Source organism: Centrocercus urophasianus, unplaced genomic scaffold (genome assembly GCF_019232065.1).
Source record: "Centrocercus urophasianus isolate 14NV4802_14NV808 unplaced genomic scaffold, USGS_Curo_1.0 seq_13, whole genome shotgun sequence".
NCBI classification, from domain to species: Eukaryota; Metazoa; Chordata; class Aves; order Galliformes; family Phasianidae; genus Centrocercus; species Centrocercus urophasianus.
The window spans coordinates 31,585,146-31,598,355 of record NW_024884475.1 but is presented as its reverse complement, the minus strand read 5'-3'; the positions used below and the strand labels follow the sequence as shown (position 1 = coordinate 31,598,355).

The window sequence follows — 13,210 nt, the reverse complement described above, 5'->3', positions numbered from 1 at the left end:
CTGGGTGGCGGCAAAACCTAGAGACCTCAACATGACTCTTATCCAGATTTTACCCATAGTGTGGGCCAGATGAAAAGCCCTAGAATAAAATGAAATTGCAAAATCTTGTAAAATCCTACAAAACCAAAAATTGTTAGTAGTGGTGACATCTTAATGTCCTGTTACATTAAGGAGAGGCTGAGTCAACCATGAACACCAGTGGGTCGTGTTGCAACATCTATTTAAGTTTTCTTCTATGAGCTTGCAGAAATACATCATCTTCAGACATGCTGCAATTCTATGTTATTTTCAATTTGTCCAAGACTTTTTGTCATCATAAATGTTCATTAAATGTAGAATCAGCCCATCTACTACGCATAGTCTGTCAATATGTGATGTATACCTCTACAAAGCTGCTAAATAAATGCATTGACCTTCTGCTAGAGCTGGACAAATGCTTTCATCTTTACATCAGTTCCCAGTAAAATGAATGCAGGCACTTGGGTTGTAACTGGGTAAGTAATGGTTAAGGCTCCAAATAACAAATTAATATTTTGAAATTATTAGTCATAGGGTTTTCAAGGAAGGTCATAGGAAGCTGTTCACAGTAATTTCAGTGATCTTGAGTCTGTCTCAAAGGTGTTGAGTAGGTAAGCCTTTGGAAATGAGATAGGAAGGCTTCTTCTCAGGGACAGGAATGGCCTCACTAGTGCTGTTTCTTGGGGAGAGATAAGGAGCATCCATATGGCAAAATTTTGTTGAAATCTGTTTTGCAACTGCTGCGTATTCTGCTGTTCAGAGAAAAAACGAAGGACTGAGATGAAGGCAGAAAATTTCTGCAGAACACGTTCTCATTGCGAGTCTTGGCATTTTACAGGTTCAGAGGACCATAGCAAAACAGATTCAGATGGTAAAACAGATTGGAAAAGGTCGCTATGGGGAAGTCTGGATGGGAAAGTGGCGTGGCGAAAAGGTAGCTGTCAAAGTGTTTTTTACCACAGAAGAGGCCAGCTGGTTCAGAGAAACAGAAATCTACCAAACTGTCCTGATGAGGCATGAAAATATTCTCGGTGAGTGAAATTAAAGATCATCATTTGATAGTGATGGCTTTCTTAAATTTAATTACTTTATATTTGTCATTGTCTGATGCCCTTTCTTATGTGCTTTGTTACCTGCTGTGCTCTGCAGTTAGTCACCCTGCACTTTTGAAAAGAAAAAAGCTTGAAGTATTACTGTGCAGGTAAAAAATAATATGGGGACATGGCTATTGCTCGAAAAATCAGACATCTGGCTCTGCCACCTGTGTTTGAGTATCTAGGCTTTCTGAAAATGTGTAAAGAGCTAAAGGTGAGGCATAGCTGCATGTATGTAACGTAAAAGAAATTGAGTGTGTTGTTAAAATAAAAACTATGGAAGTGGTTGACAGTTCAGACTCCTGAGCAGTCAAAAATGCCTTGAGAAGAATTAACTTGCTATTGCTTTTTTCAGGATTCATTGCAGCAGACATTAAAGGCACAGGTTCTTGGACCCAACTGTATCTGATCACTGACTATCATGAGAATGGCTCCCTTTATGATTATCTAAAATCAACCACCCTGGACACAAAAGGCATGCTAAAACTGGCTTACTCCTCTGTTAGTGGCTTGTGCCACCTACATACGGAGATCTTCAGTACCCAAGGCAAACCAGCTATTGCCCACCGTGATCTAAAAAGTAAGAACATCCTGGTGAAAAAGAATGGAACCTGCTGTATAGCAGATTTGGGCTTGGCTGTTAAATTTATTAGGTGAGTAGAGCTAAGCAGGGTGAGGGAAAGTTGGGTAAGAGCCACACGCTGGTTGTGTTGTATGCATGAGTTTGCATGTGGGAGCTAGCACCTGTGTCTTGTGTGCATCACTTCCATGCAGTGCTCACCCGTACGTGAGCTGCAGCTGTCTGGGTGAATGTTGCAAAAACACATACCCCAGGTGTAGAAGCAATTGCTTTCCAGTAATTGTGCACATCCATTGCATTTGTGTAAACATTCAGTTTTCATCGCTGAATGCTCACTATCAACCTGCGTATTTTAACTGCCATGTGTTAAAAGGACTTTGCACAGGCAGGTTGAATTCACATCAGCAAACTTGTCACTGAAGCTATCAGCTTGTCTGATAACTAAACAATTCATAGATAACTTATATCGAGAATAATACTAATCATTTGCACATGTTTCTAATTGGGATTTATTGAAAAGCACCCCATTTGGGCTGTGTTGTGTTTCATTTCCAACAAATCAAATTGCTAAAGTACAGATTTGATTTTTGAAATGGCTTTTAAATTTGATTTTTAAAAATGGTTATGTGTTTAAACAACTTAGAAGGAGCAGACAAGTAGGACTTGCTTGCTCCAGGGATTCATAAAGAAGTCATTTCTCTCTGACAGCTGCTTGCTCTGCTCACAAAGAGCCTGAGCTCAGTGCTGGTCCCAATGGAGATGTGTGTTACAAATGCTCTGATTTTTCCAAGCACAGAAATGTGGCCATAGACTGAAGGTTTCCATTTCAGAGGTCAGCTTTGAAACTGCGGGCTCCCTTAAGTATGTATGTATAAAAAAATCTCTACAGATCTTGAAATTATTCAGAATGTAAGAGAAGATGGTTTAATGTGCCCTTCTCACTAGCAACTTATATGCCAGCTTTCTTGATGAAGCTGACATTTCTGTAGGAGATGAGAAATGAACAATTTTACATTGGGGAGCAGGGGCCTGCAAAACAGTAAGTAAGGAAATACCCTGTTCACTGTAAAAGTTTCAGGGAAGAAATTCATCCTTTGTAGGCATACTTTAACTGACAGATATAGGGTAGCATACTGCTTAGGTCTAAACTGGGAACTGGGAAAGACCAAGGCAAGTTATGTAACTCATTATCTGAATGGAATTTACTTTGCATAGCTTGTTTTTGCATAGCTTGCATAAAGAATCCTTCCTTAGCATTTCCCAGGCAAGAACCAGAAAAAAAGTGGTTGAATGGGATGTATCGCATTGAGCATGATGAGTTCAGTAAAGCTTTTTGCTTTTCTCATTTTATTCAAAATCTGGTGAGATAGTGCAGGTCACTAGATTTATGTTAGTTCTTGGAGGGATATACAAATGCAACCACCATATGTATGATTTAATGACTGCGTAGGTGACTGGTTGTATCTGAGGTCTGGCTTTTACGTGTCATTTTCATACTTGTAGGTGAAGAAAATTACAGTTGTGTGATAATTCTCTGAGATTTTGTTGTATCTGTCACATTTAAAAGATTCAGATTTGGAAGGTGAGGAAATCGAAACAGACCTTTCTAAATAAGCCTCAATGTATGCCTGACACTAAACTTTTGAACACTTTAAAATTGCTACAGTTAAATCTTAAGTAATAATGAGAAAAAAAAAAATCCAGTCACACATTTTCTGAGTGTTTGCTTCCTGTTAGAAACACATTGTCTCTTCTGGTCGGTGTGTGAGAAGCGACGCCTTTGGTTAGATTTTTTTACACGTTTCCATCTGTGTGTTTGTACTCTGTGATGTGTAGAGCAGAGAGAGATCAAACATAATGCGTGCGCAAAACATAGACTCTTCTTCATTGCAGACCTGATTTTCTATATCTAAATGATACTGCTGGAGCTATTTAGTGTCCTCCAATAATTACTAAGACTAAAGCATTATGTGGTGGAGTATGTTAAGAAAATAGCATTTAATGAAGATTTGATTGTTATCACCAGCATTAGAGTTCAGTCTAATGCTAATGAAATTTCACAAATGTTACAGCATCCCTGTTGAGTCTTATCTCCATTGTGGTTCTGCATTTGGATGCTTAATACTGCCTGAGGCAAGTCAGCCTTTTAGGAAGAGTTGTGTTCACACTAAGAGGCTTTCTTTGTAAGATTTGTTCCATTAAGATTATGCACTACTTTTGACCTTGTTTGAGAGTGGATGTGGTCTGAATTTACTACTTCTCCCTTCTCAGTTACTTTCTTTTCAATCTACTTTTATAGCATATTTGATGCCTTTTTTTTTACTTCTCTTTATTTTAGTGATACAAATGAGGTAGACATCCCTCCAAACACCCGCGTGGGAACAAAACGCTATATGCCTCCTGAGGTGCTGGATGAAAGCTTGAACAGAAATCACTTTCAGTCGTATATCATGGCTGATATGTACAGCTTTGGACTCATCCTTTGGGAGATAGCCAGGAGATGTGTGTCAGGAGGTAAATGACAGTCATACCTATTTGATAGTTGGGAATTTGCTTTTAATTGTGTCAGTGAATACTATGATTTGATTGTAAGCCCTAATGTTCCAGTACAACCTTTTCCCTCTTTATTATTTTTAATGTAATAAATACATGGATATAAACCTTGCATGTAATTCTCTTAATTTCTCTTTTCTACTTGAAACTTACTTTAAAGCATCTGTCAATGCTACTGCGAGAGCAAAGATTTATACTGTATTTTAGTGGCTTGTTTGAAGGCAGCAGATGCTTGCACTGTGGAAGGAGTTTGAGACTAATCTTGGTGCTTTTTCTAAAGACAACACATTTTTTCTGGACTGGAGGCATTCAGCTATTTTAGCAGCAAGAACATAGTGAATTTTTCTTTTTCTTGGAGTTAAATATAAGAAGAAATATAAACAGTTTGGGAGGATGCAGCACTGCTATTTAAAGTAAATAATCTATTTACAAGGCAAGTAGAAAAAAAACAGGAGGAAGTGGCACTTATTACATCATTTGTTGTACCAGTCATGTGCCTCATTTCCTTCTGGTATTGGGCATTCAAGCATGAGGAGAGTGATGAAGCAAAGCAGCCAGCTGCAGCTTTAGGGTGAAGAACCCTTCTTGTCTGCATAGGCCATGTGTGTTTTCTGCACGTATTGTTCAGTGTAGTACAGAAATGATGGCTGTTATTACCTCTATTTTGCCACTGAGGAGATTTAAATGCAGAGAAATGACTTGGCAGCAGTTACACACCAGATTGGTGGCGAATAAAGAGCAGAGCACATCTCTTGGGCCTGTGTTACCTTCGCCAGACTTTATTGATTTTTAAAGCCTCACAGTGTTGTGCTGAATGCTTGCTGTGGGCTCACCTGAGAGGAGCTGAATTTCACTGGTGAGCAACGTGATCCCTGTATTTGCACACTGGTAGAGTATATTGCAGTGATTTTGCATACAGTCTGTAATGATATTGTCATCGCTGCTGTGCAGAAAGAATGCTTTGCCATTTCCTGAAAAAGCAGGTATTTAATACGTGCCAGATCCACTGATATGAGGTAAACCTAATTCAGAGTTCATTATATGCATAATTGCTCTGATAGGAGCCCATTGCTAAGAAATTATTCTTTTTTAGCATGACTTATTGGAGCTTGCTAGACTGGACAACAATGATGGAAACTGTCTCACTTGGCAAGTAGCTAATGATTATGTTGGAGCTTGACTGTAACATGAACTTTCTCGGTGAAGTCCTTTTTAGAAGTGCATTTAATTGTTAACCACTAGGGGGATTTTCTCAGCAAATTGTGCTTATGCTATCTTTGCTTTAACTCTGAGAAAATCCATTTCAGAAGAAGGAATGGCTGAAATTAGAGGAAGCAGTGGATGAGTAATAGATATGGAGTGCTGGATATGCATGTCCCACTGCCCTACACCAGGTAAGAATGGCAAGGGTTAATAAAATAAGTTTGCCCTGCAGTGAAACCATGAGCTAGCTCTTCTTTTATTGCAGTGCATTCATGAAGCAGGAAAGGCCAAAGTGGAATAATAGTAAGACAAAGTGGACAAAACTTGGTGCATGGCAGAGAGCAGCACTGTGTGGTCAACAACAAGAGCCTAGTGGGAAATGTCTTCTTCAGTGATGTGCAGCTGCTGTTTTCTTTCAGGAATAGTGGAAGAATACCAGCTCCCATATCACGACCTTGTGCCCAGTGACCCCTCCTATGAGGACATGCGGGAGATTGTGTGCATCAAAAGACTGCGTCCTTCATTCCCCAACAGATGGAGCAGCGATGAGGTACCATCCTTTAAAACACAGCTTTGTTGCTTAGCAGGGCATGGGCTCAAATTCCTAATATTTTTAATCAGAATGAGTAAATGACATTGACCTAGTTCTGTGTCATTTTGAGTAAGGAGGAACTTCACTGCTGGTGCAACCAGGCTTAGGAAGGAAAGTGATGTTCTCAGAGATGCCCACTGAAGCTGCAGGTGTAGAAAGCCCCAAAGGCTGCTGCCTGTCTTCCAGATCATGTATTGACAGCAGGCTGAACCTTTCTAGTCTCTCTGTATTCATCTGCTCATTTTGCTTTCTTTTCCCAGCATTAATAACAATTCAGTGGCTAACCAAACATTTTGGAAGCTAAATTATTTCTTAGTGCTGAGTGCACTGATGGTGTACATGGTGTACTGGCTGCAACTTCAGTGGGTACTGGTACAAGGAATGTGATTCCTAAGGTTTTTACCTTAAAAAAAAAAAAAAAAAGAAAAAAATCAGATTTCTTCTGTCTAGTCAAAATCAAGTCAGCATACAGCTTTTCTGTGATCACAGATGTACAATCCTGAAAACCTGATTTTAGCATCATTTAACGTTAGCATTAGTGTGTGATATTATATTTCATACTTAAGGTATTAATATGCATTGCTAGCACTACATCCAGACTGCACAGAAGAGCAGCCTTTATGTCTTACAGGAGCAGCACTTCTTTGCATTGTAGTAAGGAGGTCTACTGATACAGCCTTTCGAAAGAGGTGTAGGACTCAGAGTTCTTTCCAGAGTCAAATCTTGATGTAAGGGGAGTGCAGGAGAACCTGAACAGTCCCCGCTGAGAGTCTGTAATGAAGCAACATGGCGCTGGTAGAGTCAGAGACAAACCGTTGATGTACCAAACTTGCTGACTGCAAAAAGTGATTCTATGGAGGGGTCATTAATCACATTAACTGGTACAGCTTCGTGCTATAAAGTCTTCTACAGTCACAGAAGACAGCTGCCATTTGGGAACAGCACCCTTTAGATGAATTTTTGGAAGGCAAATGAACGTTTTAGGTTACACAGATTATGAATAATTTGGGAATGTGAGGGAAAATAAAACAGCCTTTCCAGGTGACTTGTGCCACAGCCTGCGGGAAGGTGTGCCCAGGAACACAGCCTCATGGCAGCTGCTGAGCCTTCAGGCAGGATGGTCACACCAGAGGCAACATGTTTTGTGTCTATCTCTAAGTAGGCTTTAGTGTGCTTGAAAGGAGGTGCCAGGTGCAGAGCAAGGCTGAGTGTTCCTTTTGAAAGCCAGCATCTATGTTGGTTTCCTTAGAAAAGACTCACTTCCCTTTTGTTGGCCACCAGCTGCAGTCTCATCTTCCACTGATTTCCCTTCCGTTTCCCCTCACAGTGCCTGCGGCAAATGGGGAAGCTCATGATGGAATGCTGGGCCCATAACCCTGCGTCCCGACTCACAGCCCTACGAGTCAAGAAAACACTTGCCAAAATGTCAGAGTCTCAGGACATTAAGCTCTGATGAAGCAAAAACAGCTCCTTCTCATGAAGACCCTTGGAAACAGACTTTCTCTTGCAGGCAGAAGTCATGGAGAGATGCTGATAAGTACCCTGATTGCAGTCGAATTTAAGAGCAACTGTTTGTTTGACAGCTTTGAGGAGATAATTCTTAGCAAAATCAGCTGAATTTTGGCATGCAAGGCTGGGAGAGGCTTATCTGCCCTTGTTTACACAGGGATATACAGTTTTAGTAACTGGTTTAAGATTATGCATGTTGCTTTCCATGAAAGCCACTTATTATTTTATTATTATTATTATTTTATTATTATTTTGATTGTTTTAAAAGATACTGCTTTAAATTTTATGAAAATAAAACCTTTGGTTAGAAGTTAAAAGGATGTATATTGTTGCATTAAAACAAAAAAAGGATGAAACTGTGCTGATGATGGAAGCAAAGCGACTTTCTCATTTATAATGAAACTCTTGCACTCCAGCATTTAGAAAAAGAGAGGGTCTGAGCATCTCGGAGAAGCTGCAGTGGAAATCATGCTGAAAGCCACTTCCCTGGCATTGTCCCACAGCCCTGTGCACGTTGGGGATTGTCCTGCTGCAGACAGAGCCTGGTTATGTCCCTACTGTCATAAATGTGGAGGCAGAATTCTTGTGAGTGCCTGCCCCTAGGGAGGTTGCATCTCATTTAGGATCACCCGAAGCTGTTAGGACACAGCTCCAGCATGTTGCTGCAACACTTCATGTCAGCTGTCATCTCAGTGAGGGGTTGGTTCTTAGCGTTCATCCCAAAGCCCCTCTTCACTCCTAGCATCACCAGGCACCAGTTGGAATGCTGCAACAGGTGTACATTTAAGACCATATTTTTAGGGCACCAGACGTTGATGAGCATTTTGACATAAAATTATGACTGTTTTTGATGGCTTTTCAGCAACCTTGTAGCCTGCACACTATGAGAGTTTCCACCACCAAGCTGAGACTGCGTAGCATCTCACTGGTAAGAGTTTTTGGAAGAGAAGAGCCTCAGGCAACACAGTTATCTCTCTCTTTTCCTCCATCCTACAGCTGCAGCAATTACAGCCATGTAAAAACTGAAGAGGGAATGAGAGGCAACAGGACAACTAAATTTTCCCTATGAAGTATTTTTCTGTGGAAAGGTCTCTGTTCTTCACCAGATTATCAAAGCTGAGCTGTATGGGAGCTACCACTGTACACTTAATTATTATTATTATTATTATTTTTTGCCCTCCTGTGTCCTGTTTCACATGGTAGTGTTCAGTTTAATTTTGGAAAAGATCCTTACAAATACTGCTTTGATTATGCTAAAACTATTTCAGAACTAAAATAATTGCCATGTTGGATTTATCCTTAGCATTTATGCAATGCTTTTTTTTTTTTTTTTTTTTTTTTTGCCTTTTTGGACAAAACTGATTTATTTGTAGTAGGTAGGTAAGTATAATTGGGGTTTAGCTTCAAGGATCCCCGAAGGTATTTCTAGTTTGAAAAACTACCATTTAATTCTTTCAAGCTAATGGAGAAAAATGTGTAAGATTCAAGAGAAACAGCGAGACTTGCATGATTATGGGTGTTAAAGTTTAATCAGGGGATTTTCATTAATTAGAGTGGTGGGGTTTTTTTTGTTTTGTTTTTGCTTTGCAGTTTCCCTGCCTGTATCCAAAAATACCAAGCAACACAAAAAGAAAATCTCCGCAAATTAACAGTAAGCCAAATCCTGCCCCAGAGGGGGAATGCTGGTTTCCACTGTCTTTAACAAATAGAATACTTGCATCAATGAGGCCTGAGTTTGCTGCTCTCTTTGAGTGCTTTTATTTGAAGATTTGTGGACAAAAATAGTACCTTTTTGTCTTAGAGACTTGACTCATAGGGTTTCCATTAATTTTCATTAATTAATTTTACCTTTTGCCTTTGCGCCCTTTCCCTTATGAAACAAACCCGATCTCAAAAGGGCTTGGATTTCTTTGATCTGACAAAGAGAATGGGAAATGCTAATGGCCAGGGTTGGTCCCGCTATGGCTGGTGAGGGGGTAAAACTCATGGAAACAGGGACGTTGTTCTGATATTCATAACAGTAGGTGGTGGACTTGGTTGGTCCCACACATGGCACGTGCAAGTTCAGTCCTTGCAGGTCCTGGGTAAGCAGTCACTCAGCAGGAAGCCTCTCTCCTGCTCTGTCGTATTTTCCTCAAATACAACTTTTTTTTTTTTTTTTTTTTTAACTTTAAAGATGATTTATTTTTCTGAAAGTGTTTTGGAGGGGGTTTTGCTGGCTGGTGCCTCCTGCCAATGGTTTACTGGACACAATGGCTCTCCAAGATATGTGCTGTCAGTGTGCTGTGAAAGTGTGCTTGTTCTCTGAACGAGCCTTGTTATTTTTTTCAGTCCAGGAGAAATCTGAAATACTGGTTGATAGGTTACATGAAGTGTCTATGTTAAGTGTTCAAGTTAATGTTTAGGGCTTTATATATATATATATATATACACACACACAGCTGGGTGTCTGGAATAACTTCAGTATGTGGGTTGAGAGTAAAATATTATGGATGGTAAAGCACTAAATAAAACATAATATTTATTTATGAAAATGCATAACTGACAAATCACTGCAACGGTGCTATTTAGGAAAATATATATATATATATATGTGTGTATATATAGATGAGGAGACACACACCTGAGAAAGCAGAGGTCTGCATTTATGTGAGTAACTGCCCATTTTCTTCTTAGACACAAAAGGCTGCACTTTCCCCCTCAAATCTCCTACCCACTATAATCAATGACACTGTAAAGGTGTATTTCCTAAGACCTGAAAATGGCTTAAGGCAAGCTTGCAAGTTATTTCTTTTAGCACAGTGACATTTGAGTTGCTGGCTGCAAGGTTGACTTTATGCAATACTTCAGATGAAGTTATTACAGTTTTAAGGTGCCCGGTGACACACATTAGTACATTCATTTTACCAATTATAGACTCTTAATGGCATTTCCAGATTTGGTAGTTTCACAGCGTGCATTGATTTGGGCTTGGAAGTTGGTAGTAAAATTAATTGGTGTTTTAATGCTGTCAGGTTTGATAATCCAGTTTTCTAATGTGGAAAATTTAGTTTAGTGACTTACTGGCATAGACAAGTTGGCATAGGGAGACAAAGAAAAAAAATACAACAAAGAAGAAGAGAGAGATGCCACCTAGCAACTGCTATCCTTTCTCTAGCACAGAATTATTTCTATTAAAGAAAAGGTTGGTGATGTAAAGACTAAGAAACTAATTTGTGTTCTTTTTTGAGAACCAGTGCCTTATTAAACCTGTAAATACTGTAATTAGAAACCTGGGGAACACACTGTTCTGTTGTATTTGTTCAAATTGTATATGGATGTTTTAACGTTCCCCCAAATAAAATTGTTTCCATCTCCCCATGAAATAGATTGCTTTTATTTCTATTTACTTTTCATGCATTTGAAAAGCACTACCTTTGGGTTTTGTTTCACTGGCTAGATTGTTTTGACCATGACACATTTTATTTATTTGTTTATATAAGATTTTTTCACGGCAAGGAAGTTAACAGTAAGATGTCGTGTGTGCTTCGTTGGCTTTAAAAAAAAAATAAAAAAATGCATAACTCCTTTCACAACCTAGTGAAGAGAGAAATAGTAATTATAAGTGTTATCATTAATAGAGCAGTCACTTGCATTTTGTGGCTGATTATGAAAATTCATAGAAACTTGGCATTTGAATAATTTTATGTGAATCTCCTCCCTCCTCCCATCCATTCTTCCCCAGTTTATTTATTAATTATGTCTACTTTTTTTAATAGAAAGAAGGTGCAGAATGTAATTGTGTGCAGGCTTGGTTTCCCAGCCCAGTGGTTCAGCACTGTGTCGTAACTCCAATACATGTCATATATAACCTCACTCTAACAGAATAGATAATCATAAGTTGAAACAAAAAAGACAGGAGACAGTGGGCAGAGGTTGCCTGCGTCCTATTTTTAACAGAGAAGCCAGAGGAGAAGAGGAGCCACTGCCCACTGGAGGCCTCATAGTGACACTTTTCCCTTGCAACCATGTGTATGGGAACTGCTGAGTCACAGCCTGAACTACTGATGGAGCACCTGGGGAAAGGATCCAGTCAGCTGTGGGAGCACAGGTGAAGGCAATTCACCTGTGTAACTGGAAGGGGTGGAGCCAGGCTGCACCTCTCTTAGACCTCATTTAAGGGCTGACTGCTGTTGGGCAAGGATCTCTGGTTGTGGATCCTTCATTGGTAAAGCTTTCCTCCGCGAACCTGGCATCTTCTGATATGAGTAAGCAATCATCTTCCCTTCCTTTATAGCGCTTCTCTATCATGCTGGTCCTTCTGTCAGCATGCTTTTATTGTAATGCTCTTTCCATCGTATTGATCTGTCCAATTGCTATACCATGGCACACCCTGCTGGTGTCCCACATGGGCAAGGCGGCCTGAGCACCTGGCACCTGGCCACTATTATAGCTCACATCAGGAATGGTAATAGAAGGAAATTAAAATTAAGATACTAAATCCTACAAAAGCTTTCTGTAATCCAAGCCCAGGACAGGCTAATTATTGTAAAGTTGTGTCCTATTCCAGCTGGCCTTCAGCAAACCTGGCACAGAAGCTTATTGCCAGTTTCTCAGCTTTTGGGCTGTTCTGGGCTGTGTTCTGCTTTTTTTTTTTTTTTTTTTTTTTTTTTTTTTTTGCACAGGCCATGGTAAGCAGGACAGGCTCTGACTTCTAGCATGCAGCTGGCAGTTTCACGGGGGCCATTCCTCACCAGCACCCCACGAAGGGGCAGCCCCATATGGCCATCTCAGCCATACACCTGATGATGTATTTTCCTACCTGTTGCTTTTTGCCATCTTTGACTGTGGTAATGAAATGCTGCCCTAGAAGAATTACCCAAAGTGATTCTTCCCCAGGTCTCTGGCTGTTCTCTGTGGAGATATGGGCTTGAGGTGAGAGCTGGTGTACTGAACAATATAGTGCAAGAAAAGCTGTATTACAAGGAGATTTTATGCACGGAAGCATTTCTTTTGAGTAGTTTGTTGATGTTTTAATTAAACTAAATTAAAGGCCCCTTATTCCTTCCAACCAGGAACTAAACCATGGAACTAAACAATGGAACACAAAGTAGTAGCATTTTTTTTTTTTTTTTTCCAGTTGCTTATAAATATAATTTATTACCTGTTTAAAAATTCTTTCTTACACTTTGTACATGTCAGGCTGACAGAATAAATGCAGGCATTTACAAACAGAGGAAAGGAGAAAAAGGGAGGGGGGTAAGAGGCACACTCAGAACTAGTAAACCACACCTCCACTGTACAGCAATACAAATAATGCAATGGCTAGCACTTCTCCGGTAGTAAGTCTTTAGAAAAGGAGTTGCATAGAAGATACAGCAATAGGGAAATCAAAACCAAAATACTTCTTCATGTCTGAATAGCAAAGAAAACAAATCCCACAAACCCTGGCAGACCTGCAAAGGTGAGAACTGTGAACAGGAGGAAGAAACATAGTACATCTCCTCGGCCTGGATCACACAGGACCCAGAAGAATTGGGCCCTCCTTGGACACTTTATGAAGGTACAAAAGTAAAGTACTTTGCACTTTATAAAGGTACAGCCTTTACATTTTCTCTCTCTTCAATATTAACAAACAGAATATATGTTACCAAACAAGTTGACCACACAGATATGCCAGAA

The 13,210-nt window shown here is 39.8% G+C and overlaps 1 protein-coding gene across 2 annotated transcripts in view; it reads left to right on the top strand.

Moving 5' to 3' along the window:
- BMPR1B (bone morphogenetic protein receptor type 1B) overlaps nt 1-7,722 on the top strand; it is a 232,785-nt gene extending 225,063 nt beyond the window's left edge. For both annotated transcript variants that reach the window (XM_042812107.1, XM_042812106.1), the window contains 5 exons: nt 857-1,049; nt 1,468-1,765; nt 4,031-4,206; nt 5,868-5,998; nt 7,368-7,722. In XM_042812107.1, coding sequence (XP_042668041.1) covers nt 857-1,049; nt 1,468-1,765; nt 4,031-4,206; nt 5,868-5,998; nt 7,368-7,493 — 924 coding nt within the window. In that variant the 3' untranslated portion in view covers nt 7,494-7,722. The remainder of the gene's footprint in view (nt 1-856; nt 1,050-1,467; nt 1,766-4,030; nt 4,207-5,867; nt 5,999-7,367) is intronic.
- Nucleotides 7,723-13,210: the final 5,488 nt, after the last annotated feature.